The sequence below is a fragment of the Moschus berezovskii genome, chromosome 20 (assembly GCF_049115385.1).
Source record: "Moschus berezovskii isolate FMDL1 chromosome 20, NW_MosBer_1.0, whole genome shotgun sequence".
Taxonomy (NCBI): Eukaryota; Metazoa; Chordata; class Mammalia; order Artiodactyla; family Moschidae; genus Moschus; species Moschus berezovskii.
This window is the reverse complement of record NC_142479.1, coordinates 51,562,028-51,589,845: the sequence shown is the minus strand read 5'-3', so window position 1 is coordinate 51,589,845 and position 27,818 is coordinate 51,562,028. Positions and strand designations below refer to the sequence as shown.

The window sequence follows — 27,818 nt, the reverse complement described above, 5'->3', positions numbered from 1 at the left end:
TATTAAATTATGTTAAACTTATAAACAGTAATTGTTAATACTATTTTCAAATTCTACAACTTTCTTCACATGAAAATTTACCACAATGCTTTGTATGTCTAAACCAGGTGTGTGAGAAAGAACTATACTGCATGGATTGGGCAGTTAAAATGATGCAAAAAGTCTGTAAAGTCTTTAGCACTCCAGTGGAAAGAAATAACTTCCTGCAGAGTGTGGCAAATGCATTTGCATGTGCTATAATGGAAATGCTACAGTCAGTTATGTCTGGTGAGTATACGCATAGATGGTACACAAGTGTGAGTAAAATGCACGCTAGTCTTCCCTTAAGACAAATATAATTCTGTGTAGACTTTTATTTCTAAGCAAAGAATAGAAAAATCAGTCATTGTTAGTTTTTTCATGAGATATATTTAGTTTCTAGTATTGTCACTTTTAAATCTGGCATTGGTTTTAATGGAAAACGTAAAGTTGAAGAGTCTGCTCTGAACGGAACCAATATAATTCTGCACAGCAAAACATCTTAACCTGCTTACTTGACCAACTATTATAACCACCAGAATAATATCCTTTATTTGTGTAGTTTGCACATTATATTATTTCACAGTTTTATTAGGTGGCAAACATGATAATTAACCCTAATTTGCCAAGGAGAAAACTAAGGCTTAGAGAAATTACCTGACTTGCCCAAGGTCGGTCATGAAGTTAGAAGCAATAAAGTATGGACCAGCATATTTTTTTTCTGATTTCTAATTCAGTGCTCTTAATATAATTCCATGATTTCAGTTGTTAACATCTAACTTTATGAAATTCACTAACTAGTCTTCTGTTTCACAGTATTAGGGATAATGTGTATGTTTTGAATAAATCATATATTTAGAAGCTTAACTGTCATTTTCTTTTCTCTATGTCTGTTCCTGTGTATGGCATAGGAGATGGTGATGACGACGACAGAAGCTTTATGAATTTGTTCCATCTTGTGCAGGCTCAGGCTAGCTTCCATAAAGAGGTCCTGTATTTGACCATGAATGTTCTCTCTTCCTAAATACTCAGAAATCTTTGCATTTAGAGAATACCTCACTGAACTAATGATTAGAAGAGTGTTACTTTTCCACACTCAAAGAATAGCATCCTTGGAACTTTTTATCACCTGAGTAACCTAAGAATTTAAAAGCTGCATAAAACTCTAGAAGCAACTGCTTAAATCATTATTAACATAAAAATTACAGGCAAACCCAAGAATGTATTGAGATTTCTCTAGAAAACAAGCTGTGCCTCTCGAACTAAATGGAACATTAGTGTTAAAAAATCCAGGGCCAGCTAACCCATATGTGCGGATCCTCAAAGCAAGAGAAAATTCTGTTACATATTTAGAGCAGACCCATATAGTGTGTCTGTGTTCACTTTGCTTAGATTGTATAGACATAGCCTAGAATGTTTTGTGAAGATTTTCAGTATGATGTTTTGGGTTATGCAGATATAAATCATATTTTTTTACCACGTTTTTGCATATGATTACAGAAAACATTGTGTCTGGTTCATTTTTTATGGATCAAAAACCAAAGGAAGTATGTCTTTGTGTATATACAGATCCATACATGTATGTGTATATATACTTATGTGTGTGTCTGTGGTGTGTGTGTGTATATATATATACACCACAAACACACATATATGTCCTTCGTTAAGACAAATAATCAAAAAGTCTATAAATAGAGGAAGGTATATATTATCTTAACACAATCAAATCATCTTTTATTCTTTCCTGGGGATTTGAGTAAAATGTTGCAGGTAAGGGAAAATAAAAAATGAGAGAAACTAGCTATTCTGCTCCTAAAGCTTTTCTCCTTATTTTAAATAATAGGACTTGAAACTGGAAGCATGAATGGTTCCAGCAATCCATGAGAGAGTGAGGTTTATCTTCACTCAAGTAAATGGATTCCAAGAAGCTCCAGGACTATTTCAGTTTGACTAGTATCTGCAACCATCACTCTTACTATTAAAATAGAAAAAATAGTGCCCAATGAGCTGAAATAATGCTGGAGCCCTCCTGGATCTCCCATTTTCTTCTCCTTGGGTTTGATCACTTTACTTCTGCTGAAGATACATCCTTTCCCACTGGACTTCTCAGAGACTGACTTTCTTTTCCTGAGCCCTTGACGTTTTAAATCATCTCTGGAGCTGATGAAGGAAAGAAAAACTAGAAGATATGGAAATTACCCACAGAATTGGGATAGAAATTGTGGGAAATTCTCAAGTTCAACAAGAGGGTTAAGAGATTTAATAGGGTTGAGAATGAGTGAAAATTGTGGAGAAAATATGAATTGTAACAAGATTTTACTACACTTTAATAGCAAAAAGACTTACCTTTATTTTGAGGGGTCAGAAATTAACTGCCTTTCTTTGATGGATTGTCCAACTAATTCCATCAGTAGCAGGAATTTTTTTCTCCAGAGTCTAGTATTTGTATATTTATGCACAAAGTTCTTTCTTTTATCCTGATTTCATTTTCTTCTTTTCAATTTAAGGATTCACCCACAACTAAATTATAAGGATTAAAAGTTGTCAGATACAAGAATCCAAAAATAACACTTTAATTAGCTTTTTTCCCCCCTTCTCTCACTCTTTTTTCCATACGTGCTTTGGAAAGCCTAACCCATTTCTTAATCAAAACACTGGTGATTCCAAATTGAGAATATTAGATTATATGGGGGAAAAAAGAAAAATTTTTCAAGTAAAAACTTTCATATAAATAGTGAATATTTTAAATATTTTCCTAGATGGATGTTAAGTTCATTGCCTTAGAGAAAGAAATTTAACATTGTGAAATTGCTTTGATTTCTTGAATTATCCAAGTCTCCACACCAGTTATTTTCAGCATGTTTACAAAAGAATAATGGTTTAATTTAAAACATTTTTAAAATCTGGATTGTGAATTGCGTTGCACACTTCACCTGACATGATTGCTGCAGCAATTTTTTTTTAGCTCACATTATTTTGTTATTCTTAATAATTGTGAGATTATTATCTCATCCTCACCAGAAATTTGGAACATAAGAAAATCTGATTTATTCTTTGGGTACAGTAAATAAATGATATCATCTTGTTACCAATAAAAAGTAAACTGATAAATTCTTCATTTGATTATTAATAGATATAGGTAATCTTTGAGACCAAAATTGCAGTTTCCTCAGCTTGGCAGTTTTTTTGCTGAATACGTTTGTCATCAGGGATGAAATGTGATACCAAATTTTAAAGTGGGAAATTAACTTTCAAAAGTATATATTATTACTGATAGTATTGATGCTTAAGTGATGGTAGAGGCAGTCATATCACCCCAAAAAGGGAGCATTTGCAAAATGAATAGCCTAAAAACAATGGGCAACTATCCACTTCTAACCCACTCTAGAACAGTCATGATAAAATAATGATGTAAATTGTCAACAGGTCAGATAATTTATCCTGTATGTCTTTCTAAACTAGGAGATTAACCTGGGTTTCTAGCTTTTTTCCTTTTTTGATAATGATTTCCTCAGTCTCTTTTGAGCTTGATTTATAGGATGGTTTTTATTTCCACTGGAAGAGTTAACAACACATCATCATATTTATCTTTACTATTGTTTCTAAACACAGACATCACACCATAGTAGCATTAATAACAATCTAACGACACTCATTTTCTTAGAAACTAAAGTTTGTATCTTGTGAGAAATACTCTGTGCCTTATGAAACTAGATAATTCCTTCTCATGCTGTGCTGACCTCGCAACTTTACCATCTTCACAATGTAATACATACTGTACTTGGGAAGCCATTCAGGAAGCTCAAGCAATTGTTTTATCAGGTGGCTCTGCATAACATGAACAATTGGCACCAATGATTTCATACTTTATCCATCCCTTCATGGCTTAGTTGGTGCTTCCAGATCTTCTATTAATAACAAAATATTTCATTGCCAGGATAATTATTCACCTTTGGAGATTAGAGCAAGCATGAGGTGCCCAGTAAAAGGTGTAACTGGAAAAACCACATTATGTCAATAAAAAGCAAACATGAGCCTCTTTGTGTGATGATTACTCAAGAGTTAATTGTCTAAGTGAATAATACTCAATTATATGATTACAGATTTGCATGTCAATATTGTAAAGGATAAAAACACAATGCTCCCACAAAAACTTCTTTCGTTATTGGATACCATACTAGCAATATGACTCCTCTACCAATTCCACTAGCAGGTAGCTCTGAAACCTGTAAGAAATCAGGTGATGGACATATGCTCCTTGGCTTATTGAGACATCACTAACATAGGAGAGATGACCCGAAAGACAGTTGTATTGGACAATCTTTTTTAGGTTAAAAAAAAAGCCAAAGGACTAAGAACACATTTTTTTCATCAAGAAAGCAAATACAACTCCAGAAAATTCCTCAAGTAACTAGACTTTAAAAAAAAAACAACTTAGTTTATTCCTTGAAATTTTTTTACATTTAAAAAGGTTAATGTAGATTTTCTAAGATCACTGCTTTCTTAAAGGTATACAAAACTGAAAAATATTCATTGTTAAAGTATTGTATTTATGGTGAACTGTCTTTGATACATATTTGCTAAATTTTATTTAATTTGTTATTAATGTTAATAAAATACAATTAGAAACATTTCTAACTTGTTCAGAGTTTGTCTTTATGCAAATTACTGAGCATGTAATGCCTTTAAAATTTTTTTGTATTTTAAAAATTAAATGTTTTAAGTTGATGTATAACATATAAATTACAGGTGTACAATATAATGATTCACAAATTTTAAAGATTATACTCCATTTATAGTTATTATAAAATATTTGCTATGTAATTCCTTTAAATTATTTCATGTGGAAGAATTTATTTTTATTTAAGCTGTTAATTATAGTTCTACCATGATCAAAAAACTGTCTTATTACAAAATAATGCTTCAATATGCTATATATTTATTTATGTGTTTTATGCTTAATATTTTAGTGTATAAATAAATTCATTTATTAGCAACAACTCTTAAATTGAATAATAAATCTATAAGCAGAACAGTATTCTATACTATTTGCTGTTTAATTCACTCCCAAGCAATTGATATTCCAATTACTGCTAAAATACTACAGTTGCAGTTGTCATAGTTTAATACCAGTTTCAAACAACAAAATATGTGATTATTATGCATTACCTGCAATTTCCTGTATGTTCCTTCTATGTTTTTTAAAACAAAGATGTTCTTAAATATTTCTAAAAAATGTGTCTGCCTTAGCAGTTGTTTTTTAATAATGGAAATTGTGTCAATGATTTTTTCTGTCTCTCCCTTTATATATGACTTTGATTTTATTTTTACTTAAAATATATGGAAGCAAAGCTGACTTAGAAAAGGCCATTCTAGGCTTAAACATTTGGTCTGTGATAAAGCCATAGCATATAGTTTACAAAGACAATTTTCCCACTTTATGCTTAAGTACTTTATTAAGGGAAATTCTCATTTCTAAAAGATAATGTAAAGTTAAAATGATGCTTTTTAAAAATTAAATTTCATTTGTTTATTTTTGGCTGCGCTGGGTCTTGGTTCTTAAGTGGGCTTTGGGCTTTTTCTCTAGTTGCAGCGAGCAAGGGGCCACACTTTGTTACAGTGACAGGCTTCTCACTGCGGTGGCTTCTCTGTTGTGGAGCACGGGCCCTAAGGTGTAAGGGCTTCATTAGTTGTGGTTCCCGGGCTCCAGAGCATCGGCTCAATAGTTGTGGTGCATAAGCCTAGTTGCTCCTTGGCATGTGGGATCTTCTCGGACCAGGGGTCAAACCCATGTCTCTTGCACTGGCAGGCAGATTCTTTACCTCTGAGCCCCCAGGGAAGCCCTAAAGTGATACTTTTAAGGGATTTTAAAGTTTGAACAATGCTAATTTTAAGCCTTTTAAAAGAAAACAAATTTTCTGAGATTTAATAAATCATGTCATGCCAAGTTTCAAACTCAGAAACTTTGGATTGGATCTCTTACAAAAAATACCCAATGAGTTTTAGGTGGTTCCAACTTAGTAATTCATTCCGTTCCGTTCCGTTCAGTCGCTCAGTCGTGTCCGACTCTTTGCGACCCCGTGGACTGTAGCCTACCAGGCTTCTCCGTCCATGGGATTCTCCAGGCAAGAATACTGGAGTGGGTTATCTTCCCATTGTTTAGTGCTTCCCTGGTGGCTCAGAGGTTAAAGCATCTGCCCACAATGCGGGAGACCTGGGTTCAACCCCTGGGTCGGGAAGATCCCCTGGAGAAGTAAATGGACACCCACTCCAGTATACTTGCCTGGAGAATCCCATGGATGGAGGAGCCTGGTGTGCTACAGTCCACGGTCTCACAGAGAGTCGGACACGACTGAGGACTTCACTCACTTCCTGTTGTTTGTTTCCTAAAATATGTTCTCTTTCTCCTAACATAAAATACATTATTTTCCATCTAAACACCTTATTTGTTTAATCAAGAAAGCAAGTATTAGTATAATGATTTTTAGCCGATTAATTTTATGCCAATTTTATACCAATTAATTTTTTAAGTTATCTGCTTTATTTAGAAATGTTTTTATTACATTGATATGTAGTAAAAGTTCAACCCCATTTTTATAGGACCTGATTGCCCTATGGCACGGATTTATAAGATCTAAAGAAAACTCTATATTACAAAAATAATTTTTGCAGTGTTTTATTATTTTAGGATGACAATACACAGATAATTTAAATGTGAAATTTAGAAAACTTTTACCAAAATGAGCACAGGAAAACTCAAGTTATAAATTGACATAGCATGGATATGGGCACAAAGTCATAAAATTTCTTCCAAAATGTATTTATTTTTTAAAACCATAATATTTTGCAAGTTATTGAAAATATGATCTGTCTTTATATTGTGCCCAATATCACTGGTGTATAACTGAAATTGGCTGACTGTTTTCACTGAATTGATTAGTCATATCAACTTTGTATGGCCTTCCCAGGTGGCCCTAGTGGTAAAGAACCTGCCTGCCAATGCAGGAGACATAAGAGACGCGGGTTTGTTGCCTGAGTTGGGAAGACCCCTGGAGAAGGGCACGGCAACCCACTCCAGTACTCTTGCCTGGAGAATCCTCACAGACAGAGGAGTCTGGCAGGTTACAGCCCATAGGGTTGCAAGGATTCTGACACAGCTGAAACGATATGGATACAGACTGAAGAGCCTTGACCTCATAAAAGACTTAAGAGGGAGCCTGGTTAGAGACTGTATATATACCATGAAGAGCTACATTACCATAATTAACTGTGTAACTTGGACCACTCCAAAATATTGACACTTGCCCTACTTACCTAGGAAGGGACCTAGAGCTGCTCTCTTGAAGTACAAAGTTTAGTTTGAAACACAGGTTATGCCAGAGTTGGAGGAACATTTTAGTGGGAAATGTTACATCAAGGACTCCAGATAACTTAAGATCATCCCTGAATATATTAATGTTCAGAGCCATGCATGCTTCCCCCATTAGTATATCTCTCAGCTTACCTCATTTTGCTACATACCACCCCATATTGTACTTGTTAATATTCCTTAAACAGCTTAGGCAAATTATCACTGATATATGTTTGGGGTAAATAAATATTTTCATTTTCTCCTCATAATGTGGCTGTTGGTACCCAAAAAGAGTTTTGCAGGTAAGTTTTCATTATAAAATGTCATTTGGGGAGAGCAGAAAAGCGAACTGCTGGTAAACTATAAAAGAGTTTGTTTTGTGGGAATTCTATTAAACAAAGATGGAATTTCCATCCTAGAATTATAGAATTTTGAGATGGAAAATCTCATAAACAATTTTCCAGCCCAACCATTTCTTTTTATTTTTTTTCCAACCATTTCTTTTATCAGAATAATCTGAAGCCCAAAGGCTAAGTGGGCTTCCCTGGTGGCTCAGCTGGTAAAGAATCTTCCTGCAATTTGGGAGACCTGGGTTCAGTCCCTAGGTTGGGAAGATCCCCTGCAGAAGAGAACAGCTACCCACTCCAGTATTCTGGCCTGGGCTGTATACGCCATGGGGTTGCAAAGAGTCAGACATGGAGCGACTTTGATTTTCAAAGGTTAAGTGACTTGAAGATCACATAATTTGTTGCCTAGACAAGTTCCTAGAACAGTGTTTTTTCTTGGCCACATGTCGTGGCGTATATTATACTTCCTCAATTTTCTTTTTAAAACATGGAAATTGAACATAATGTTATAAATAAAACTATTAGGCTAATCTCCTTGTTTATTTATAAGCCAGAAAGAAAAATCAAATGTAGAACAATCATGACAGACTTTTCAAAGAAATAGATACCACAGATTTGGAGCCCAACTCTACTCTGGACCCTCAAATATATGGTTTCTTCAACCCTACTTGGACAGAGAAATGTTGAAAGTTTTTTGCTTTTGTTTTTTAAGAAAGAAAACATTTGGCAATACAAAAAAGAAAAAAACACATTTATTTGAGGGTAAGAGAGAAGTTTTTCCCAAATAACAAGTGTAGCCATTTTGTTTCAATAATTTATAATTCAGGTATGCAGAAAGAATGAGGACTGTATAACTGTTGCTCTCATTAAATGAGAAGCTGGAGCCCAAGGGGCATGGAATAGGGAAGATAAATCTTAAAAACTCAAATGACAAGTTCCTTCTACAGAGTGAGACACGGAAACCACACCAACCCAGATTGTGCAATCTTCAAAGACAGTGATAAAGCGACTACTTCATAGATGAAGACAGACAACATGCTCTTGGACTTACAAGGGAACACCCTTCATGTGAGCAAGAAAAGAACAGAATTTAGCTTAATATGAAGTTGCAATTAAGACCTAAGGGAAGGCTATCAAATAAATTTTTGAGCAGTTCTCCATGGTAACTTTAATGAGTCTACATTTTAGCTCTTTCTCAACATCCTCCATCTACAGCTTAAATGCACGCAGCAGTTGCCAGCCATGCCCATGAATTCCTGATGTCCCAGCCAAGTGCTTCTGCCTCTGAACTCTAAAAAGTCCCTTGCTTGACAGGGGTTAACCATATCCGGAAAGCTTTAGAAGAGGTCTGCTGGGCAGCAGGATTTCTGTTGATAAGAGGCCTCTTGTTGGATTGGAATCCAGGAGCTGTGGGAAACCCAGAAAAAGCAAGGCTCAAAGATGGGTATACAAAGGTATTAGCTCCCAACATTGGGAGTTCCTCTCTCCTCCAGAACCCACAGTCGGGGAAGAATTGACATCTCCCCCAAATCCCACTCCCAGGTAAATTTCATTCGCTAACTCACCCTAAAGTTAGAATGAGTTACTAGTTAATTAATGAATGCAATTATGCAAGCATAATTGTAAGCCACTCTACTGACATATAAAGATGTTTTTAACCTTTAATTACCAGGAGAAAATGGACGAAGTGGAGTTTGAGCACCTAACTTGAAGAAAAAACTAGGAAATAATAATCCCTCCCACCACGCACACCACTCCCAACCCATTCTACCTAAAAATCCTTTGATTGTGGGCTTTATTTTCATTTTAAAAATCATTATTTTAAATTAGGTCTCAAAGAAAGAAGTTGTTAGTCTTTTCAGAGTGGTCTGGGAAATGCTACATCAATGCATCTGAGAAAAAAATAGGAAAACAAGATCCCTTGTAATTTTGTTTTGAATCAATACCCGAAATAATGACCAGAAGCAAAAATCTACCGGTGCGTCAGCAGGCAGGATGCTCGGCCAGTCAGCTTCATCCTTCCCCCCTGAGCTGTGGGCTCCACGCCGCCGTTTCGGGTCCCTAGAGCAGATAGATAATGTAGGACAGAATGACCAGGCCTATGATGGCAAAGAACATCAGGATGAAAATATCCAGCATTGTGGAGTCCTTGGCCGAGGACGCCTCTGGATTCCTGGGAAATGTGAGCACGGAGACTGCAGCCAGTGGAGAGAAATGGCTCCCCCTTTCCTCTAGAGCTTAGCCCTCCTCTCCCCCTCCCCCTCCCCCTCCCCCTCCCAGTGCCTGAGACTAAGGGATACTGCGGCTCCATCCGCAGCTTACTACCCGCCCCCGCGCCCCTACCTTCGCCAACCAATCAGAAAGCTCGGGAGCGGGTAACCAAGGAACTGCTCGATTTAGACCAGGCAGAAATGAAGAGGCTCAGTTTCTCCCCAGGAACCCAATTCTACCGTTTGTATCTAAATGGAGTCTGTATATTATGGAAGTAGGGAAGAGATCTGACCTGTATCCAGGTGCCCAAGGAATGATATCTCCTGAGTGCTTTTCTTCTCCCTTTTTCCTCTCATGAATCCTTGGCAAAGGAACTCAAAGTGATGGTTGGGGGCTGGGTGGGCCATTGGCACGTTGTAGAGTCAGGTTATGGAGGGACAAGGACAAAGGTCTCACGTGTTTCAGATGGCATCTCAGGGGGATGGAGCTGCGACTTAGGGGATTCCTATATTGTGTCAGATATGGCACTCGTGGTGTAATTTCAACCTCGCTGCAAGTCTTTTATTGATGAGGCTCAGAGATGATCAGTAACCTGCCTAATGTTTCATTGGAAAGGCCAGAGACCAATTCAAAACTAGGCTTGTCCACTCCGGAATCCACATTCTTCTCACCCCAGACCTGTCCACCCTGATAATCTGAAATTCCCTCAGGCCCACCTGGGCTTCTCAGCGTGCAACATTTTGACAGATCCTTCCTGTTACAGTGTGAGCATCACAGGCCTCTCCTCCAACCACTCCTTATCTCTTTGTGGTCATTTCCCACCTCTTTATCCTCTCTTCGAAGGCAATGGCATTCTTGCGTAGTATTCTTGCCTAGAAAATCCCATGGATGGAGGAGCCTGGTAGGCTGCAGTCCGTGGGGTCTCTAAGGGTCGGACTCGACTGAGGGACTTCACTTCACTATCCTCTCTTATATTCTCTTCAGAGCTCATTGCAGTGTTATACCCAGAGAGGGCACTAAAGAACTCTTGGTCAGGCCCATCCCTGTGCAGTTGTTTAGAAATGCAACTCAGGTGACCTTTTTTAATTTTTATTGAAGTAGAGATGATTCACAATTTTGTGTTAATTTCTGCTATACAGCAAAGTGATTCAGTTGTACATATGTATCTGTTTCATATTTTTCAAGTGGCTTTTTCTGAGGGGAAAGGAGAATTGATGTTTCATAGTTTAAGCTGGGTGGTGGGTAGATATGCCTTGTTTTTATTATGCCTTTTGCCTTGTTTCCTATTAAATTAAAAAAATGAAAGTAAATTCCCTGTGACACCTCTGAGGCCTAAGTCCTTGGCTCCACCCTAACTAGCTCCTTTGAGGGGGCACAGGATGAGGGCAGCTGCAGCCCCTTCGTCACGCTAAGCCTCAGGAACTTAGGCTGCTTTAGAAGGGAGTTTAGAAACTGCTTGCGTGGGTTCGCACAGGGAGGCAGGGCAAGAGCTTCCTGTGAGTTGGAAGTGGAGACTTGGCACTGGTTCCCTCCCAAGCAGACTGTTCCAAAAAGGGGAATGAATGAAGCCTCCTGGGGAGAGGGGGCTACAGCTCTGCAGCAAACAGGGGGCAGGTCAGTGGAGGCAAGATTTGCCAACTCATTGCCTGCTACTGGGGACACATTAGGCTGCCCATGGTGTCAGAGGGGGAGCAGGTGTCAGTACCATCTGTAATTATCCCACCCAGCGCTGCCTCAGTTGCTCAGAGCAGCCGTGTCATCTCCTGATCACAAAGGCTCTCACTTTGGGGAAAGCCCTTTTCCTCCCCACCCTGCTGCTATCCTGAAGCCAGGGGAAGCCTGAATTCTGTGCCCACAGTGAAGAACGCCCCTCTCCACAAGGCCGCAGCACAAGGCTGACGGGTGGCCCCAAGCTGTGGACAAAGGATCTGGATTCCTTCTCTGCCACCTCCTTTTCCCAACCAGGCAGAAGAGGGGAGGCAGGCTGCCTGACCTGGTCAAAGTTCAGACCCAACGCACCTGGAGCAAAGAACTGAGCCTGGGAGATACTGCGAGGTAAGGGGCAAAGCGTGTGGGTGCAGGGTTCCTGTCAAGATCATGGCAGGAGGCCAGGAGCATCACATTGGTGTCCTAAGACCTCCAGCCCTGCCACTAGCTGGTGTGACTCCCACCAAACCACTGCCTTTCTGGGCTTCAGGGAACCCATCTGTAAGACGGATATCAAGAGGTTACTTCTTTCAAAGGACTGTTCATAAAGTCAATGGGGAAAAAATGTGTCTAAAATGCCCCCAAGCTGACGGGACACACACACACAACACCTCAGGACCAGAGAGAGCAAGCCAAGTCCGCAGGTAAAAATTATACTTTTATTTGAGTCACCAGGAGAAAGATTCACTTGTGGTCCAAGTCAAATGTTCAGAATCATAACAGGCCAGAAAGATTTGATCCCAAGCACAAGCCCACAAGGGAGGGGACCAAAACAGACCAAGAAAAGACGACCACCCCATATAAAAAGATGAATGGACGGCTTCACACACACACACACACACGCACACACACACAGATGAAATGTTTGGACAGAGGCAATTTCACGAGATCATTTCTATTTCTTTTTAAATACAGGTTTGTGGGTGGTATTTTTTTTTTTTCCAGCTATTAAAAAAAAAGGCCCAAAAGTGCATATGTGAGGGGAAAAGGCAGAAATTAAGCCATAGAGTAGTTTTCCCTGGAGGGACATGAGGAAGAAAACAGGAAGCAATATTGACAGAATTCACTTTTCTCACCATTGGGCTTCTTGCATTTTATTATTGGTCCACTAAAGTTATATTCACATTCTAGCTTTGTTGCATCTTCTTTCCTGGGATTAGATTGGCTAAAAAAAAAAAAAAAACCCCTCTGTGAACTGTACGAAAAGACCAGGGACTCAGCCCAGCCCTCAGGTTCTGTGCTCTGCTAGGGATGGATGATTCTGGAAAGGAATAAGGACTCTCAGCAGCCCCTAGGCCCCTCAGCACCAGTGTGATAGTCCCTCCTCTCTCTGGGGTTGTGTAAGAAAAGGTCCCCTATTTTTAGGATAGGAGAAACCAAGGGCTGGCAGCAAGATTCCAGTGGCTGGCTTGCCTTGTTTTGGGAGAAAAATTAAGCTGAGCGAAAACAGGTTACTTCTTGCTCCCCAGCCTTCCTCCCAGCCTCTCACTTCCCTGCCAACCACAGATTCTCCAACAGGATATGTCTCTCTGACCTTTGGTCCCAGAATCCACATTGTGCTTTGAGATTAAGAGGAAATAGAATGGACTAGTGTCTGCCCACGCTCCCAAAATTGTTTCTTCTCTGCCTCCCTCATTCCCCACACTGCCCAATATAAGACTCCACCCGCCCTCACCGTGGCTGTGGCCAAGGAGGGAAAGGGATTGGTCAGGCAGGGGTTCAAGCCTCTGATCTGGGGTAAATATTCCCAAGTCAGCTCACAAGCAGTGAGGACTAGATGTTAAACATGCCTCCAGGCCCCTCCCTCTCCTGCAGGGCACGAGGATGCAAAGATGTCAACCACAGGGCCTGAGTCAGTGGACTCGGGGTAGAGATGGGAGGGGGAGGCCCAGAAGGGCGACAGGAAAGCCCAGAGATGAATAAAATCAGGCAAGGCTGGTCGCAGCCACCCATGAGTGAAGGGACTTGGAGATAGCACCATCTTTCCCTTCCTCAAGCCGGGCCTGCGCTTCCAGTTTTGTAAGCCCTGGGACCCTCTCCCTTTACTTCCAGGAGGCTTTAGGTAAATGAGTGAGCTGGGGGCAGGGGAGGGCAGAAAGAGGGGAGAACACAGTGTAGGTGACACAGGGTCCCCTAGCTCCCTATTCTACAGCCCAGGACACAGAGATGGGGGAAAAGCATCTGCCTGGAATCATGAAGTCTTTCCTCTCCCCCCTCCTCCAGCAAGCTACAGGCCCCAACATCAGCCCCCACCAAGTACACACCCCCTTCTCACTTCTGCACTTTTGGAAAGTGGGGGTGGTGGGCTTCCTCCATTCAGCGATAGAAGGAACAGAGGGATTCTCATTCCAAAGAAAACATAAGAAACTTCTCTCCCTCAAGGACCTCCCCTCTGTGCACCCTCCTGAAAGCCCGCACCCTGCCTGCTTCTCTCACGCTCGCACTCGCCTGTCACAGACATCTGCAGACACTCCTTCCCCCCAAGGAAGTTGTAGAGATACAGAGCGGGCTGTGGCTTCGTACAGTCCAGTCCCCCTGGGGTCAGATCAGGGGGTGTGGGATGGGGGGAGGCCATGGAAGGCCCCCAGCTGCCTTCCCAGGAGGAGCGGCCCGTCTAACCAGGTCTCAGGGGCTGAGCTGCACGGCCGAGAGGCCTGAGGCTTCCTTGCCCATCTTTCAGGAGGAGGCAAGCCAGGGACCCCAGAGACTCAGTGGGAGGGAGAGAAAAGGGCTGCGAAGAGAACACCCTGTTCCCCTCTTTCCTGCAGCTGTCCCTAAAGCAGAAAAGTGAGACCCGGACCCAAGCCGAGCTTCCAGCTCCTCGCCCACACCAGGCCCGGGTGAGCAGGAGAGCGAAATCACAGTGTGAAAAGGAACTGTGTGGGGAAGGATGAATGAATACCAAAGCAGGAAGTTTACCCGCCTCTGTCAACCTTCAGCGGGAAGAGGGTGGTGAGGGGACCTCTGGGAGGGCCGGCAGCCCCATCTCTGAGAAGCAGAGGCAGAGCCCATCTCACTGGCACAACAAGAGCACCCTCCCCACCCCCATCCCCAACCCAGGGCAAGGGCAGCAGGGTCCCACTCTTGGGAATGTGTGGAGCCCCTCCTCTGGGAGTCCTGGGGGTCTGGGGCTCACCCCAGTCCTGGAATGTTTGGATGGATGAGGACATGGGTAGGAGGGGCTGAGGGGGCAGAAAAGAGAGAAGGCAGAGGCCTGGGAGCCAACGGGTCACCCACCCAGACCATCCCCACAGGCCTTGGCCTCCCACAGAGCGGTTCACACGTGTTCCATCCAGAGAGAAAACCAAGAAGTTGGTCAAGGGGAAAACCTGCCAGAAGGGGAGCCGCAAAAGTGGCAGAACAAGGCTTCAGTTGGCAAAAGAAGCTGGAAGAAGGGGAGGATAAACAAGCTGTCGCAGAATTTAAAAAACAGAGACACCGAAGGGTGGACAGGTCACGCCCAGGACAGACGCGATGCTGTGGAATGCGCTGAAGACGGGTGGGGCGGGCGGTGCCCGGCGGGCTCAGATGGCCTCCACGTAGTTGGCTGGCAGCATCCCTGTGTCACCGGTGCGCTCCACGGTCCCGTACATCCAGCCGTCGTCGATCTGCTGCACGTTGACGATGGTGTCCCCATCTTGGAAGGAGACCTCGTCCTCGTCGGCAGCACTGTAGTCGTACACAGCACGGTACCGCTTCTGCAGGGGTGGGGGGTGCGGTCAGTCAGGGGTGCCTGCCTCTCTGGGACCCCAGAGCAGAGGGGACCAGGAGCTGGGAGACAAGGATGGGCTAGGCTCTGCCTCAAGTTTTCTCACCTCTGTGTCACATTTTCTGAGAATGATCACCTTATTAACACTGTATCTGGCACCTCCTAAGGGCCAGACACAAACAGGGACAGAGGCTACAATACCTCCACCCCGTCTCTCGGAACAGGAATACAGTACTATCCAGTGGACACCATGCTGGGATGAGTTTTAAAGGATGACTTGCCCTGCGTGCTATTATCTGTATTATTATAAACACCAGGCTTGTTTTTTATGAAGCTGTTGATGAATTTGGTTCTTAAGTTCAGGATAAAGACCAACTCCTGGGAGAAAAAACTCCAGGTGATACAAGAAGTACCTGTCAGCCAAAGTCTCGTGTTTAAACCCCAGCTCTAGGAAATATCCAGTAAAAACACATGAAATCCAACTGTGATCCCACTGGAAGCAGGCAAGATTCTAACATCCTCTGACCACCACTGCCCTTGACACTGACTTGTCTCCAGGAGTCAGCTTAGCCTTTAGGGTCCCCCAGGCCAGGTTCTGGGATCCGTATGGGTCCAAGGCTGGATGAATCCATTAGAAATCAGAATCTGCCCCACCCCTCCCACCCCACCTCCAAGACCCTGTTCAGACCTTGTTTCCACTCCCCTGGTCTGCCTCCTCCTACTGTTCATCTACTGTGATCTCAGGGGGGCACTTTCCAAAATGCAAACCTGATGAAGTTACTTCCTGGCTTTAAACCCTTCAGAGGCCCCCTATCCCATTTAGCACAAAACTTCAAATCCCACTCACCCCCCCCCCCACCCAAACGCCCCATAGCAGAAAACAGCTTCATCAGCCCCGAAAACTATGGAATAAGAGATCACAACCCTCCAGGCTTCTTATCCTGCTTTCCAGATGAGGAAATAAAGGTTCTGAGGAAGTAACTTGTCTAATTCCTGCAGGATTGATTCATACCCTCTCCCAATCCAGTGCTCTTCATGTACTACTTTTATAACCAGAAAAATAAATATTAGAAACCACACACACACAAAAAAAAGAGGTCACAACCCTCATGGAATGACTAAGGTGATCTCGCGGTCCTTATCACCAACTGTGCCTTTAATCTCTTGGGCCAAGTCACCACCATCTACGCCCGCATCCTGTAACAGCCACCCAACTCATCTCCCTGCTTCTACCCTCAACTTTTTATTGCTGCTTCTCAACACAGCTGCTGAAGCCAGCTTTTAAAACGCAAGCCAAAGCCCTTACTCTGCACAGCTTGCCAGTCATGATGGCCTCCTGGCAGCCTGAAAGGCAAAGTGTTAGTCGCTCAGTCATGTCCGACTCTTTGCGACCTCATGAACTGTAGCATGCCAGGCTCCTCTGTTCACGAAATTCTCTAGGCAAGAATACTGGAGTGGGGAGCCATTCCCTTCCAGGGGATCTTTCCAACCCAGGGACTGAAACTGCATCTCCTGTATTGCAGGCAGATTCTTTACTGTCTGAGCCACCAAGGAACCCTGAAGCCTACAAGTCCCTGTATGATCAGACCTCATCCCTCTCCAGTCACCTCGGCTTTCCTGCTGATCTTTGAACTCTCCTAGGACACTCCTGCCTCGGGGCCTTCACACTTGCTGCTCTCCTCCACCACGCAGTCCCTCACTGAGCCCTTAACTGCCCCCTCCCCTTCTCACCATGCTGTCTTCTTCTTCACGGCTTATCTGTGACCTTTTGCCACATACCTACTTATCTGTTCATGTGTGTCTCCCTGACTGGAATGTAAGTTCCGAGAGTGTAGGAAGGTGAACTTTTATTCAGACCAAATCCCTTCTGTCCAGAACATGCTCAGTAAGTATTTGAAGGACTGGCTGATCTATCTGGAACCTTAGCCTTCAGATGACCTCTCAGACCCATGACACTCCAGACAGCACTGACGTTCCTTCCCTCACTTGTGCATCTGGAGCCTGAGGCCCCAGCAGGTCTCTTATCTCAGGCTACTTTATTTCTCTGAGAATTGTTCCGCCTGAGTTTTCTTTTCTAAAGGTTATGCAACAGAACAAAACAAAAAAAGGGTGTCCAAGAAGGGACACCTTTTCTAAAGGGACGTCCAGGAAGCCTTCCCTAGGCTCATCCCACCTCCCTCCACCAGGGCCACTCACCCCGCCCCCGCCTGGGGCGCTGCGCTGTATGGACACTGGGGCTGCAGGCTCCTTGTAGCCACCATAGGACTGGGCTGCCGGCTGCTGCTGGGGCTGCTGGTACACTGGAAGCCAGCAGGAGACAGGCTGAGGACCTGTCCTGCCAAACCCAGACCCTCCAGAGCCCCTCCCTTCCTCCATGAGACCACGTCATGTATTTCCAACTCCACAAGATTGCTCAGTGTGTATGTGTGTCTCTGTGTGTGTGTCTGTGTGTCTATCGGTGTGTGTGTGTATCTGTGTGTGTGTCTGTGTGTTTATGCCTGGGTAGGAACGGGACCTGGTGTGTGTGTGTCTGTGTGTGTGTGTTCATGCCTGGGTAGGGACGGGACCTGGTGTGTGTATGTGTGTCTGTGTGTGTGTCTGTGTGTCTGTATGTGTGTGTGTTCATGCCTGGGTAGGGACTGGACCTGGTATCTGTGTGTGTGTGTCCATGCCTGGGTAGGGACGGGACCTGGTATGTGTGTGTGTCTCTGTGTGTGTCTATCTGTGTGTATTCATGCCTGGGTAGGGACTGGACCTGGTGTGTGTGTGTGTGTGTGTGTGTGTCTTTGTGTGTGTATGTGTGTGTGTGTTCATGCCTGGGTAGGGACTGGACCTGGTGTGTGTGTGTGTGTGTCTGTCTGTGTGTGTCTGTGTCTGTGTGTGTGTGTGTCCATGCCTGAGTAGGGACGGGACCTGGTGTGTGTATGTGTGTCTGTGTGTGTGTGTCTGTATTACGTGTGTGTGTGTTCATGCCTGGGTAGGGACTGGACCTGGTGTGTGTGTGTGTGTACTTGAGGCTTCCCTCTCACCTCCTCCCCCCCTTGCCTCAGGTCCTTGGTCCCCACAGCCCTCCCGCTCACCTGGGGTGCTGGCGGGGATGTGGTGAGGCTGCTGCTGCTCCTGGGGCCGCCGGTAGCTGCTCTCCTGGGGATCTCGGCGCTCGGGCTCCAGACCCTCACCCCCACTGGGGCCCATGCGACTCTTCTCAAACTCCTCGTGGTATTTTATCTGCAGGGACAGAAAGCACTGGGTGAAGGACCCACAGCAAACCAACCAAAGCTCCCCTTTTCCGTTGCCACTCAAGATCCTGGGATGGGAGAGACTCCTGCAGGACTCCAGGCAAAGACAGCCAGGTTCTCAGCAGGGGTGTACCGCGACGTGCCCTCAAACAAGCACTTCACCTTGCCAAGCCTTGTTTCCACCTTACAGAGGTAAGCATCAGGATCTCCCCTCAGGGGTTGCTGGAGGATGCGATGAGATGATGGATGTAAAAGGGCCATGTAAGCTAAGGGGTTAGTGCCTCAATTGTGTCTGACTCTTTGCAACCCAATGGACTGTAGCCTGCCAGGCTCCTCTGTCCATGGGATTTTCCCAGCAAGAACACTGGAGTGGGTTGCCATTCCCCTCAGAAGGGAATGAATGTAAGTGAAAGCACCAGACAAATGTAAGCAGTCAGTTTTATGTCCCTGAGGCAGGGCTGGAGCTGCCCCGCTTCCACCCTGGCCCATAGCAGTGACTCTGCTTTACAGAGCATCTGCTAGGTGCCAGGCACTATGCCAGGCGTTCTGCATCACAGGCTCATTTTACCATGTCAGCACCTATACTGGGGTACAGTATAGTCCCCAGATAACAGACAAGAAGGAGAGTAAGACACTGACAAGCAACATGAGTTACTCATGCTCACGGAGATTTCAGGGCCTGTGTTCTTAACCAGCAGGCGATTCTGCCTCTTGTGGGTATGACCTCATAAAGTTCCGCTGAGGACCCCAGTTTGCAGGACAAGAAATGCCCAGCCCTCTCCAAGGGTATGTCAGTATCTGGAAGATGAGTTCCTTCTCTCCTTGGGTTAAAAAAATGGGCAAAAAGAGACCTGAAGAAGCTACACACCCAAGGTCTTCACCAAGGACCACCAGGACCCAGAATTGTGTTCTTAAAGTCTAGACTTCAGACAACCTGCTGAACACAGGTTCCAGGACCTTTCACAGAATCTACAATATCAGGGCTGGGGTTTTGGAATATGCACTTCTAAGGGGCTTCCCAGGTTGCGCTAATGGTAAAGAACCCACCTGCTAAGGCAGGAGACATGGGTTCAATCCCTGGGTTGGGAAGATCCCCTGGAGGATGGCATGCAACCCACTCCAATATTCTTGCCTGGAGAAATCCCATGGACAGAGGAGCCTGGCAGGCCTACAGTCCATAGGGTAGGTATACGATCCATAGCACAAAGAGTCAGACATGACTGAGGCGACTTAGCACGCACAGACATATTCACTTCTAAAAGCTCCCTGAGGTGAGTCTGAGTCTTGAAGGCTCAAGTGATCTACAGCAGAGGTTGGCAAACTCTGGTCCATGAGCCCACAGCCCATTTGTTCATGGTCTGCATATGAGCTAAGAACAGGTACTACGTTTAGTAACGTTTGAAGCCTGTGGGGAGAGTTAAAAGGAGTAAGATTGGTAACACATGAAATTTCTATGAAATTCAAATTTCAGTGTCCAGAAATAAAGTTCTACAAGAACAGTCACACCCATTCATCTCCCTATTATCTCTGGCTGCTCTCATGCCGTCACTATAGAGCTGACAGGCCCTTTAGCCCACAAAGCCTAAAACATTTACTCTCTGGAGCTCTACAGAAAATGTCTGCTGTCCCCTATTTGCCCAAGTATTCCTGTTGGTAATGTCTGTTCCAGCACAATCCTCCCAAATTGCCCCTATTGTATAAATTACACAGAAGTACCACTTTACACACATGAAATGTCTATACACATTTGTGTGTAAAACATACAAATATGAATAAAACAAAGGATGAAAAAGAACCAGAGTCAGGAGTTCCAGGATTTTCTGCCTGCATTCCCAGTGGCAACACGCCCACACCCCACCTTGAGGACCTACTGACTTTTCGGAGAGGAAACTGTAGGGGGAAGGAAGCAAGCAACTGAGGAGAGGCGGAGGATCCATGGTTAGTGCTCCGGGAGCGCTGGGCTGGGGCTGGTGGAGGGCATGGGACAGAGGAGCACCCCCCACCCCCACAGAGCCAACTCAGAAAGGGCGACAGAGAACTGGTCTGGTCCTGAGCAGACCCAGGCCTGAATTCTCTCCAGACCTCAGACCACCACCGGCCTGGAGGCTGCTTCTCCCTTCCTGTTCACTAGGAGCCTGCCCTGCCTCCAGGAGCAGAAGGAACCTGCAATTCTGTGCCCTGGAAGTCCCTGCCTGATCAGCTGTCCGAGTCTAGGTGCTCCCGTGGCCCACCCCTTCTCACGTTCTTTGCTGCTTTCTCGCATCCGCTTTATAAGGAGGGCAAGAGCTAAAACTCAGCCAGAAGCAGCCAGGCTACAGGTCTGCAGGGGTGGTCGACTGGGCCCACCCACATCTCCCTGCTGCTCTTCCAACGTTGAATGATGGTGACTTATTGCAGCCCAGGCTGGGAGAACAGGCGGGGCAGCAGCACAGCTTGGGATGGGCCGGTGGGGAGGTAGGGAGGGCCTCACTCAGGGGTTTGGGTCAGGATGAGCCCCCTCCTCCTCTCACCCCTTTCCTTCATGCCCAGGCAAGGACCCACACCCAAAGAGCAAAATAAACTGAGCCAGTTCCTGAAGGGGAGACAGCCGGCCCTGGTCAGACTGAAAACCCATCGGATCCCCAAACTCCCATGAAGCAGAACACCGAGGGGTGAAGGTCAAGGGCCAGTGTCCTGCTCTCAGATCCCTAAGACAAGGGCAAAAGCTGAGTCTCTCTTGAGCCCACTCAATGAGCCCCCCTCCTCTGGCAAGGAGTAGGTGGGGGGGAGTGGGGGCAAGGAGAGGCCTCTAGGCTCTCAAGGCAACTGCCCTTCTGACTTCTGTCCTGGGGGTGGGAAAGGTTAGCCTCCTGTGTTTACTTTCTGGTAATGAAAAGAGGCCTGACCCGGGAGCTGTGACCACGGGGAGGCAGACAGAGGCCTGCCCCGGGCCCTGAGGGAGCCAGGACATGGGCTGAGGGGCAGGCCCCCGCTACCCTGGTTGACAGCCCACTTCTTGGGATGCGGCTGTGTGTGTATTAGCGAAGGGGTGACTCCTGGAGGAAGAAGCATGTCTGGGTCCCATCCCCGTCACGTTGTAGACTCAGTCCTTCATCGAGGACTGCACGTCCCTCCCATACCTCACCCCTAGAGTCACGAGCCATTCACTTGCTCATGTGAATTGGAAGAGTCCTATCCCCTCTGGGCCTGAATTTCCTCATCTTAAAAAGAGGCCATGGCACCATCTGCTCCCCTGTGGTCCTAAGGCTTCCAACTACTTCTAAGAACCTAGCCAAATCCTAGAACTGAAAGCAAGTCTGGACATGGGTTCGTTTCCACAAGTGGCTGATGGGATCCTTCTTGCTCCTTAAAAAGCCACTCTACACAGGGCCAGCTGATCCAGGTGGACACAGCAGTGGCAGCCTGAACACAGGAGAACCCTTCCCACCACTGATACAGGAACCACCTGCTCACTGTAATAACCTTGACTCAGCTCTTCACATTGAGTTCTCTGCATATAATCTCTCTTGGCCTTGACAATAATCACCCTTTAAAAAAAGTCCCATAGGTACACTTTAATTTCCATTTTGTAGAAGTGAAGTGACTTTCATTAGTCAGGGCTGAAGCTGGTGATACAAGGACAAAGCCACAGCTGGACGGGTCCTTTCCTGGGACAGGGTGACCACACGCCCAAGTCTGCCCCTGGTCCCGGTTCGTGTCTTCTAGAATAAATATGAATAGCACTCCCTTTTGCTTTCAAAAGGGATGATAATCACAAGGTCACCCTAACTTCGAGAGAAGGGGCGCCAGCACCAGGCACTGAAGTCAGAGCGGCAGCGCGGGACAGAAGTGGGTGAGAAAAGTGAGGCTGCAGCGCCCTTCCGCCCAGGGGCCACCTGATAAAATTCCAGTCCTCTCAACTTCCTCTCCCTCCCCTGTGCAGGAAACAAGGAAACTATTATTACTTTGCTGATCGACCTAATAGCTTGAGAAGCAAAGAGGCACCTTAAAGGGTGTGAGCACATCCAAAAGGGAAATAAACACTTATCAGAGGCCAAGGCCCTGGCTGAGCTCAGTCCCAGGCTCAGCAAAGTTCCAGTCATCTAAGTGCCCTGAAAAGGGGTCACCATAAGCTCAGAAACGTCAGCAGAGGCCCGGCCAAAAACTGTCCTGGGACCCCATGGAAGGACGCCCAGAGATCCAAGTGCACGGAGGTGGAGGGGTCCAGGCCCCGGAGGACCCTCCCCACTCATCCAGGGCCCTGCCAGCCAGGACTCCAGGATGACTCGTTGAGGGTCCATTCCAAAGCTATGGAAAACACATTTTCTCTGCCAGCTGATGGTCTATTTTCTGAACCCGTGTTCTCCTTCCTGATTGTGGTGGAAAACCAAGGCCTGACTCCACACTTGCTCCCACATGATTCCACATCACAGCCAAGAAGGGAATATCAGGCTCTGGATGGAATAATCAACTCACCAGCCAAGGTCTGGTTTTTCTAACAATGTTTCCATTTGTTGCGGGCCTCTGTGGTGCCCTTATATGCATTACTCATTTCCTTTTCTCAGCCAGCCCAAGAACAATCTATTACGATCATCCCCATTTTTCAGACAGGGAAACCAAGCCTCAGGAGGTAGGTAAGAATGCCTAAGTGAGTCCTACCATCAGCTCCTTAGTTCTCAACCACCAAGTAATGCTGTGTTCCCTGTGAGAGACTAACACTATTTTGTTTTTAAAACAAATGTAAATCTGTGCTCGACTTCATTACTAATCAGAGAAATGCAACCATGAGATACTACTGCGCACAATCAGAATGACTGAATTGAACAAGTCTAAGGATGCAGAGCAGTGGAAACTCATCAGTGCTGGTGAGAGGGTAAATCAATACCACTGCCTGAATAGTATTTCAGCGTTATCTGGTAAGGCTGAGGGGACACAGCCTCCAAGATCCAACAACTGCCCTCCATGTTAACACTAGGAAATACGTATGAAGCTGTCCACAGCCACGGAAGCAATCCAAATGCCACCAACCCCAGACTCAACAAAATGTGGGATAAGCAGTTTAAGCAGAATATAACACAACGACAGAAAAGAATAAGCTACAGCGTCGTGACGCTTTTAACCCAGCGTTGCCCCAAGGATATGACACCAAAAAAAAAATACTGTATGTTCAAAACTGGGGGAAACAAAACTATAGTATTCAGAAATGCAGAGTTATGGAGGGGGGATAGACTAGAGGAGTTTGGGATACATATACACACTACTAAATATAAAATAGATGACCACAAGGACCTATTGTTATAGCACAGGGAACTATACTCAATATCTTTTAATAAAACTATGAGGGGAAAGAATCTGGAGAAAGTAAATCACTGAATCACTTTTCTGTACACCTGAAACTAACACAACACTAAACCAACTATACTTCAGTTTTAAAAAAATAAAAAATATTACATACTTAAAAAAAAAAAGCATACAGGGTGTCCAACAAGCCCATCTCCAGCCATTTAACTCTGGGGCTAGAATTTTCTTTGACTTTACTACTGATTGGGCCCAAACTATAAGGACCCAAAGGGTTTCCCAGGTGGTGCTGGAAGCAAAGAACCTACCTACCAATGCAGGAGTCATAAGAGACACGGATTCGATCCTAGGTCAGGAAGATCCCCTGGAGGAGGGCATGGCAACCCACTCCAGTATTCTTGTCTACAGAATCCCATAGACAGAGGAGCCTGGTGGGCTACAGTCCATAGGGTCACAAAGAGTCAGACACGACTAAAGCGACTTAGCATGTATGCAAGCATGAATAAGGACTGAAGCTAATTTCAGAAATATGAGCTGCTAATTATTTCTGACTAAGAAATGCAAAAGATTTCTGCCTGTGGCAAGGATCTCTCCAAAACTTATGGTTTTACAGTCCTGTAGGACATTAACTAGTTCTGCAGCTAATGGCAGAACACTAACCAGTTCTATATCTAATTATATCCAGTGCTTTCTTTCACAGACTAGGCCTCACCTCTGCCTGTCAGATGCTCCCAGCTGGTTCCTCATAATTAAGTTAATTATATGATAGGTACTCAGTACACGAGAGTTATGTCTTTTTTTTGAACACCTTGAAAGCTCTATTTTGACAGGGGGCTGTCATGCTCTGCTTCCTGCCTTGCATAGTGAACACACACACAGGTGTTTATGTGTTATACTTTACAGAAAAAGGAAAAGTTAAAAAGACCCAAAACTGTATACAGGAAATCTATATATGAGGAAATATGTAGGCAAATGAAAACTTGCCTACTTGAATGCAGGGGCTCCCAGTAAAAGGGACTCAGCAATTAAAAACTTCCATCTAGGACTTCCCTGGAGAAGGAAATGGCAACCCACTCCAGTGTTCTTGCCTGGAGAATCCCAGGGACGGGGGAGCCTGGTGGACTTCCGTCTATGGGGTCACACAGAGTCGGACACAACGGAAGTGACTTAGCAGCTTAGCAGCAGGACTTCCCTGTTGGTCCAGTGGTTAAGAATCCGCCTGCCAATGCAGGGGACACAGGTTTGATCTCTGGTCTGGGAAGATCCCATGTGCTGTGGGGCAACGAAGCGCGTGCCTTCCGCAACAGGAGAAGCCACCGCAACAAGAAGCCCGCGGACGGCAATTGGACAGTGGTGCACTGCAGCTGGAGAAAGCCCATCAGCAGCAGCTAAGACCCAGCACAGCCGGAAAAAAAGAGAGACTCCCACCCATTACAGCCCTCAGAGCTGGTGACCAAAGGCCAGATTAATATTGGGTTGGCCAAAAAGTTTGTTTGATTCTGTCCATAACATCCTATGGAAAACCCCAAATGAACTTTTTGGTCAACCCAGTGTAACTGAATCACTTTGCTACATAGCAGTAATGAACACAACATAGTAAACCAACTATACTTCAGCTAAAAAAAAGTAAATTACACACCACAGAGGGCTAACTTACTAGCACCTTGCCTTCCAAGTTTCCACACATTTTTAGTTCTAGACAAAGGCCCAACTTTTCAGCCCAACTTTAGTCCATGTCCCTTCTTTCACCACCATGTAGAAAGCAAAGTCTACCTTTAAATTAATAGCAATAGACAGTATTTATCTCAGACTAAGTGCTTGACATTTTCCTCACAAATGAGGAGGCATGTGACGAGAACCTGGGAAATGAGTGACAAGCTCATACAGGAACACTATTTTGGATACAAAACAGAAGGTGTGGCTCTAGACATCATCTTTCCCAAAACTCCTCTGGAGGAAGGACAATTTAATAACGTGGTTTAAAGTTCCCTGGGGGTTCTGGGATGTAGCCAGGACTGGCACCTTTGGTGAAGCTCTTTTCAGACTCTCTTGGTGATTCTCAAACTGCAGGGAACTCAGGGAATGTGTGAAAAATGCTGGTTCTTAAAAAAGAAATTTTATTTTCTATCACTTTTAATTTTGTATCTATATGAGATGATTCACTCAACTTATTGTGATAATCATTTCATGATGGAGGTAAATCAAATCATTATGCTGGACACCTTAAACAAATACAGTGCAGTATGTCAACTGCAGCTCAATAAAAATGGAAGAAAAGATAAAAAGCAACAAGAATAATTTAAAAAATAAAATGCTAGTTCCCGAGACTTCCTTGGTGCTCCAGTGGCGAAGACACCATATTCCCAATTCAGGGGACTCACTTTGATTCCTGGTCTGGGAACTAGATCCCACATGCCACAACGAAGACCAAGCACAGCCAAATAAATAAACATTAAAAAAAAAATGCTAGTTCCTAAAAATGAGATAAAATTAATGCTAGTTTCTGGGCTCTGCTCCCAGGCAGTCCCAGGAGGAGACCTCTGAGGCTGCATTTTCTTTTTTTTAGCCTGTATCTTCAATCAACCTTTTCAAGTGATTGAAGTACAGCTGTTTGGAAGCCCACAGCTGACAGACCAACTGCATTTGTCAAAACCAAGAGTCTTCCAGCTTTGTGGTCATGTGTCACAGGTCCCAGCTAAAGCTGCAAAAGCAGAACCAGGTCAGGCATCAGTCACCTCCCCAACTCAGACAGAGGACAATCAGCTCATTGCAGCCCTGTGGCTACCGATAAGATGGTATCTGCCCAGGTGTGGGTGTCTTGGCCAGAGTGAGTTGTTACCAGGGCTCCTCAGACGTTAACACCTCCATTAACTAGTTGGGGGGGAGAGGTTGGGGAGTACAGGTGCAATAGGCTGGGTGTGGAGTATTCTGGAAGCATTCCAGAAAAGCAGGCAAGGATGACTGGGCTTGCCTCCCCCTTCTAAAAGCCACAGGCTGGAAACAATGAGTGAATGTGCTGGGGGGCTGGGGCTGTAGGAAGGGAGCAGGTGTCCAAGATAACAGTCTTCACGACGAAAGGCCAGAGGCTAAGGACTCGAGAGTCCAGTTTTCTGTATCTTCCTTCCCCTCCCTCCTGTTTTCCACGAGGACAGCTGAGACCCACACTTTCTTCCCACCTTCTGGGCACAACCTGCAGGGAAGCTCCCCGGTTGAGGCCAAGCCCTGGCTAATAAAGAAGCAGTTGAGACAGGCTTGTTTGAAGGGAAGAGGGGATTACAGCTGTCAGAGGCATCTTAGCCCAAGAGAAGCGCTCCATTTCCTCAAGCCACGAATTTCAAGCTGCGGGTCAACAATCTAATTGCGAAACCCAGCATCTTTAACAATCTAAAATAGAACAGAAAATATCTGAATGCCCTTTAAGTGGTAGAGCACTCTTTCCTGAAAGTTTTGGTTCTGTTTCTCTTAAATAAATCAGCAAGCCTGTTCAGTGGGCCAAGACATGAAATTATTTCATACTGCAGGCTGCTGATCAAAGTTTAAGAGCCAAAGTCTCAGGCATGGCCACTTCTGATGGCTTGGATCCTGGCTTCTGACATCCACCTGAGCCACAGCGAGTCGACCCTAACAATGGTCCAACTCACTTCCAGGAGTGCCTGATCAAGGAGGTCTGAGGGCTGGATGCTGGATAGACCACCCAAAACTCAGGACCCCTGAAGCCTCTGTCCCCAGTCCCTCAGCCCAGAGTGATACCAGGCAACCTGCCAACCCCTCCTGAACCAGACCTATAGACACCTGCTTGCCCAGCCTTTTACAGGACTCGGTGCAACACAGGCCTGCAGCCCATGTCCATGCTTGTGGGTCACAGCGGTGACCCCGCATTGTCCAAAGTCCGTTAAGCAGCCTTCCCACAAGCCCAGAGCCACACAGGCTGCTAGTCCGTGGCTCCGCCAAGCAGAAAA

At 45.0% G+C, this 27,818-nt stretch overlaps 2 protein-coding genes across 4 annotated transcripts in view; one reads left to right on the top strand and one right to left on the bottom strand.

Moving 5' to 3' along the window:
* Positions 1–5,836, top strand: part of FBXO47 (F-box protein 47) — a 28,626-nt gene extending 22,790 nt beyond the window's left edge. For 2 of the 3 annotated variants that reach the window (XM_055407731.2, XM_055407730.2), the window contains exons 10-11: positions 108–267; positions 930–5,836. In XM_055407731.2, coding sequence (XP_055263706.1) covers positions 108–267; positions 930–1,042 — 273 coding nt within the window. In that variant the 3' untranslated portion in view covers positions 1,043–5,836. The remainder of the gene's footprint in view (positions 1–107; positions 268–929) is intronic. The other variant, XM_055407732.2, reaches the window with a different exon arrangement.
* A 6,437-nt stretch (positions 5,837–12,273) lies between these two features.
* LASP1 (LIM and SH3 protein 1) overlaps positions 12,274–27,818 on the bottom strand; it is a 39,769-nt gene continuing 24,224 nt past the window's right edge. The window contains exons 5-7 of the mRNA XM_055407729.2: positions 18,424–18,571; positions 17,540–17,643; positions 12,274–15,332 (exon numbers count right to left, since the gene is read on the bottom strand). Of these exons, the coding sequence (XP_055263704.1) occupies positions 15,159–15,332; positions 17,540–17,643; positions 18,424–18,571 (426 nt within the window). The 3' untranslated portion in view covers positions 12,274–15,158. The remainder of the gene's footprint in view (positions 15,333–17,539; positions 17,644–18,423; positions 18,572–27,818) is intronic.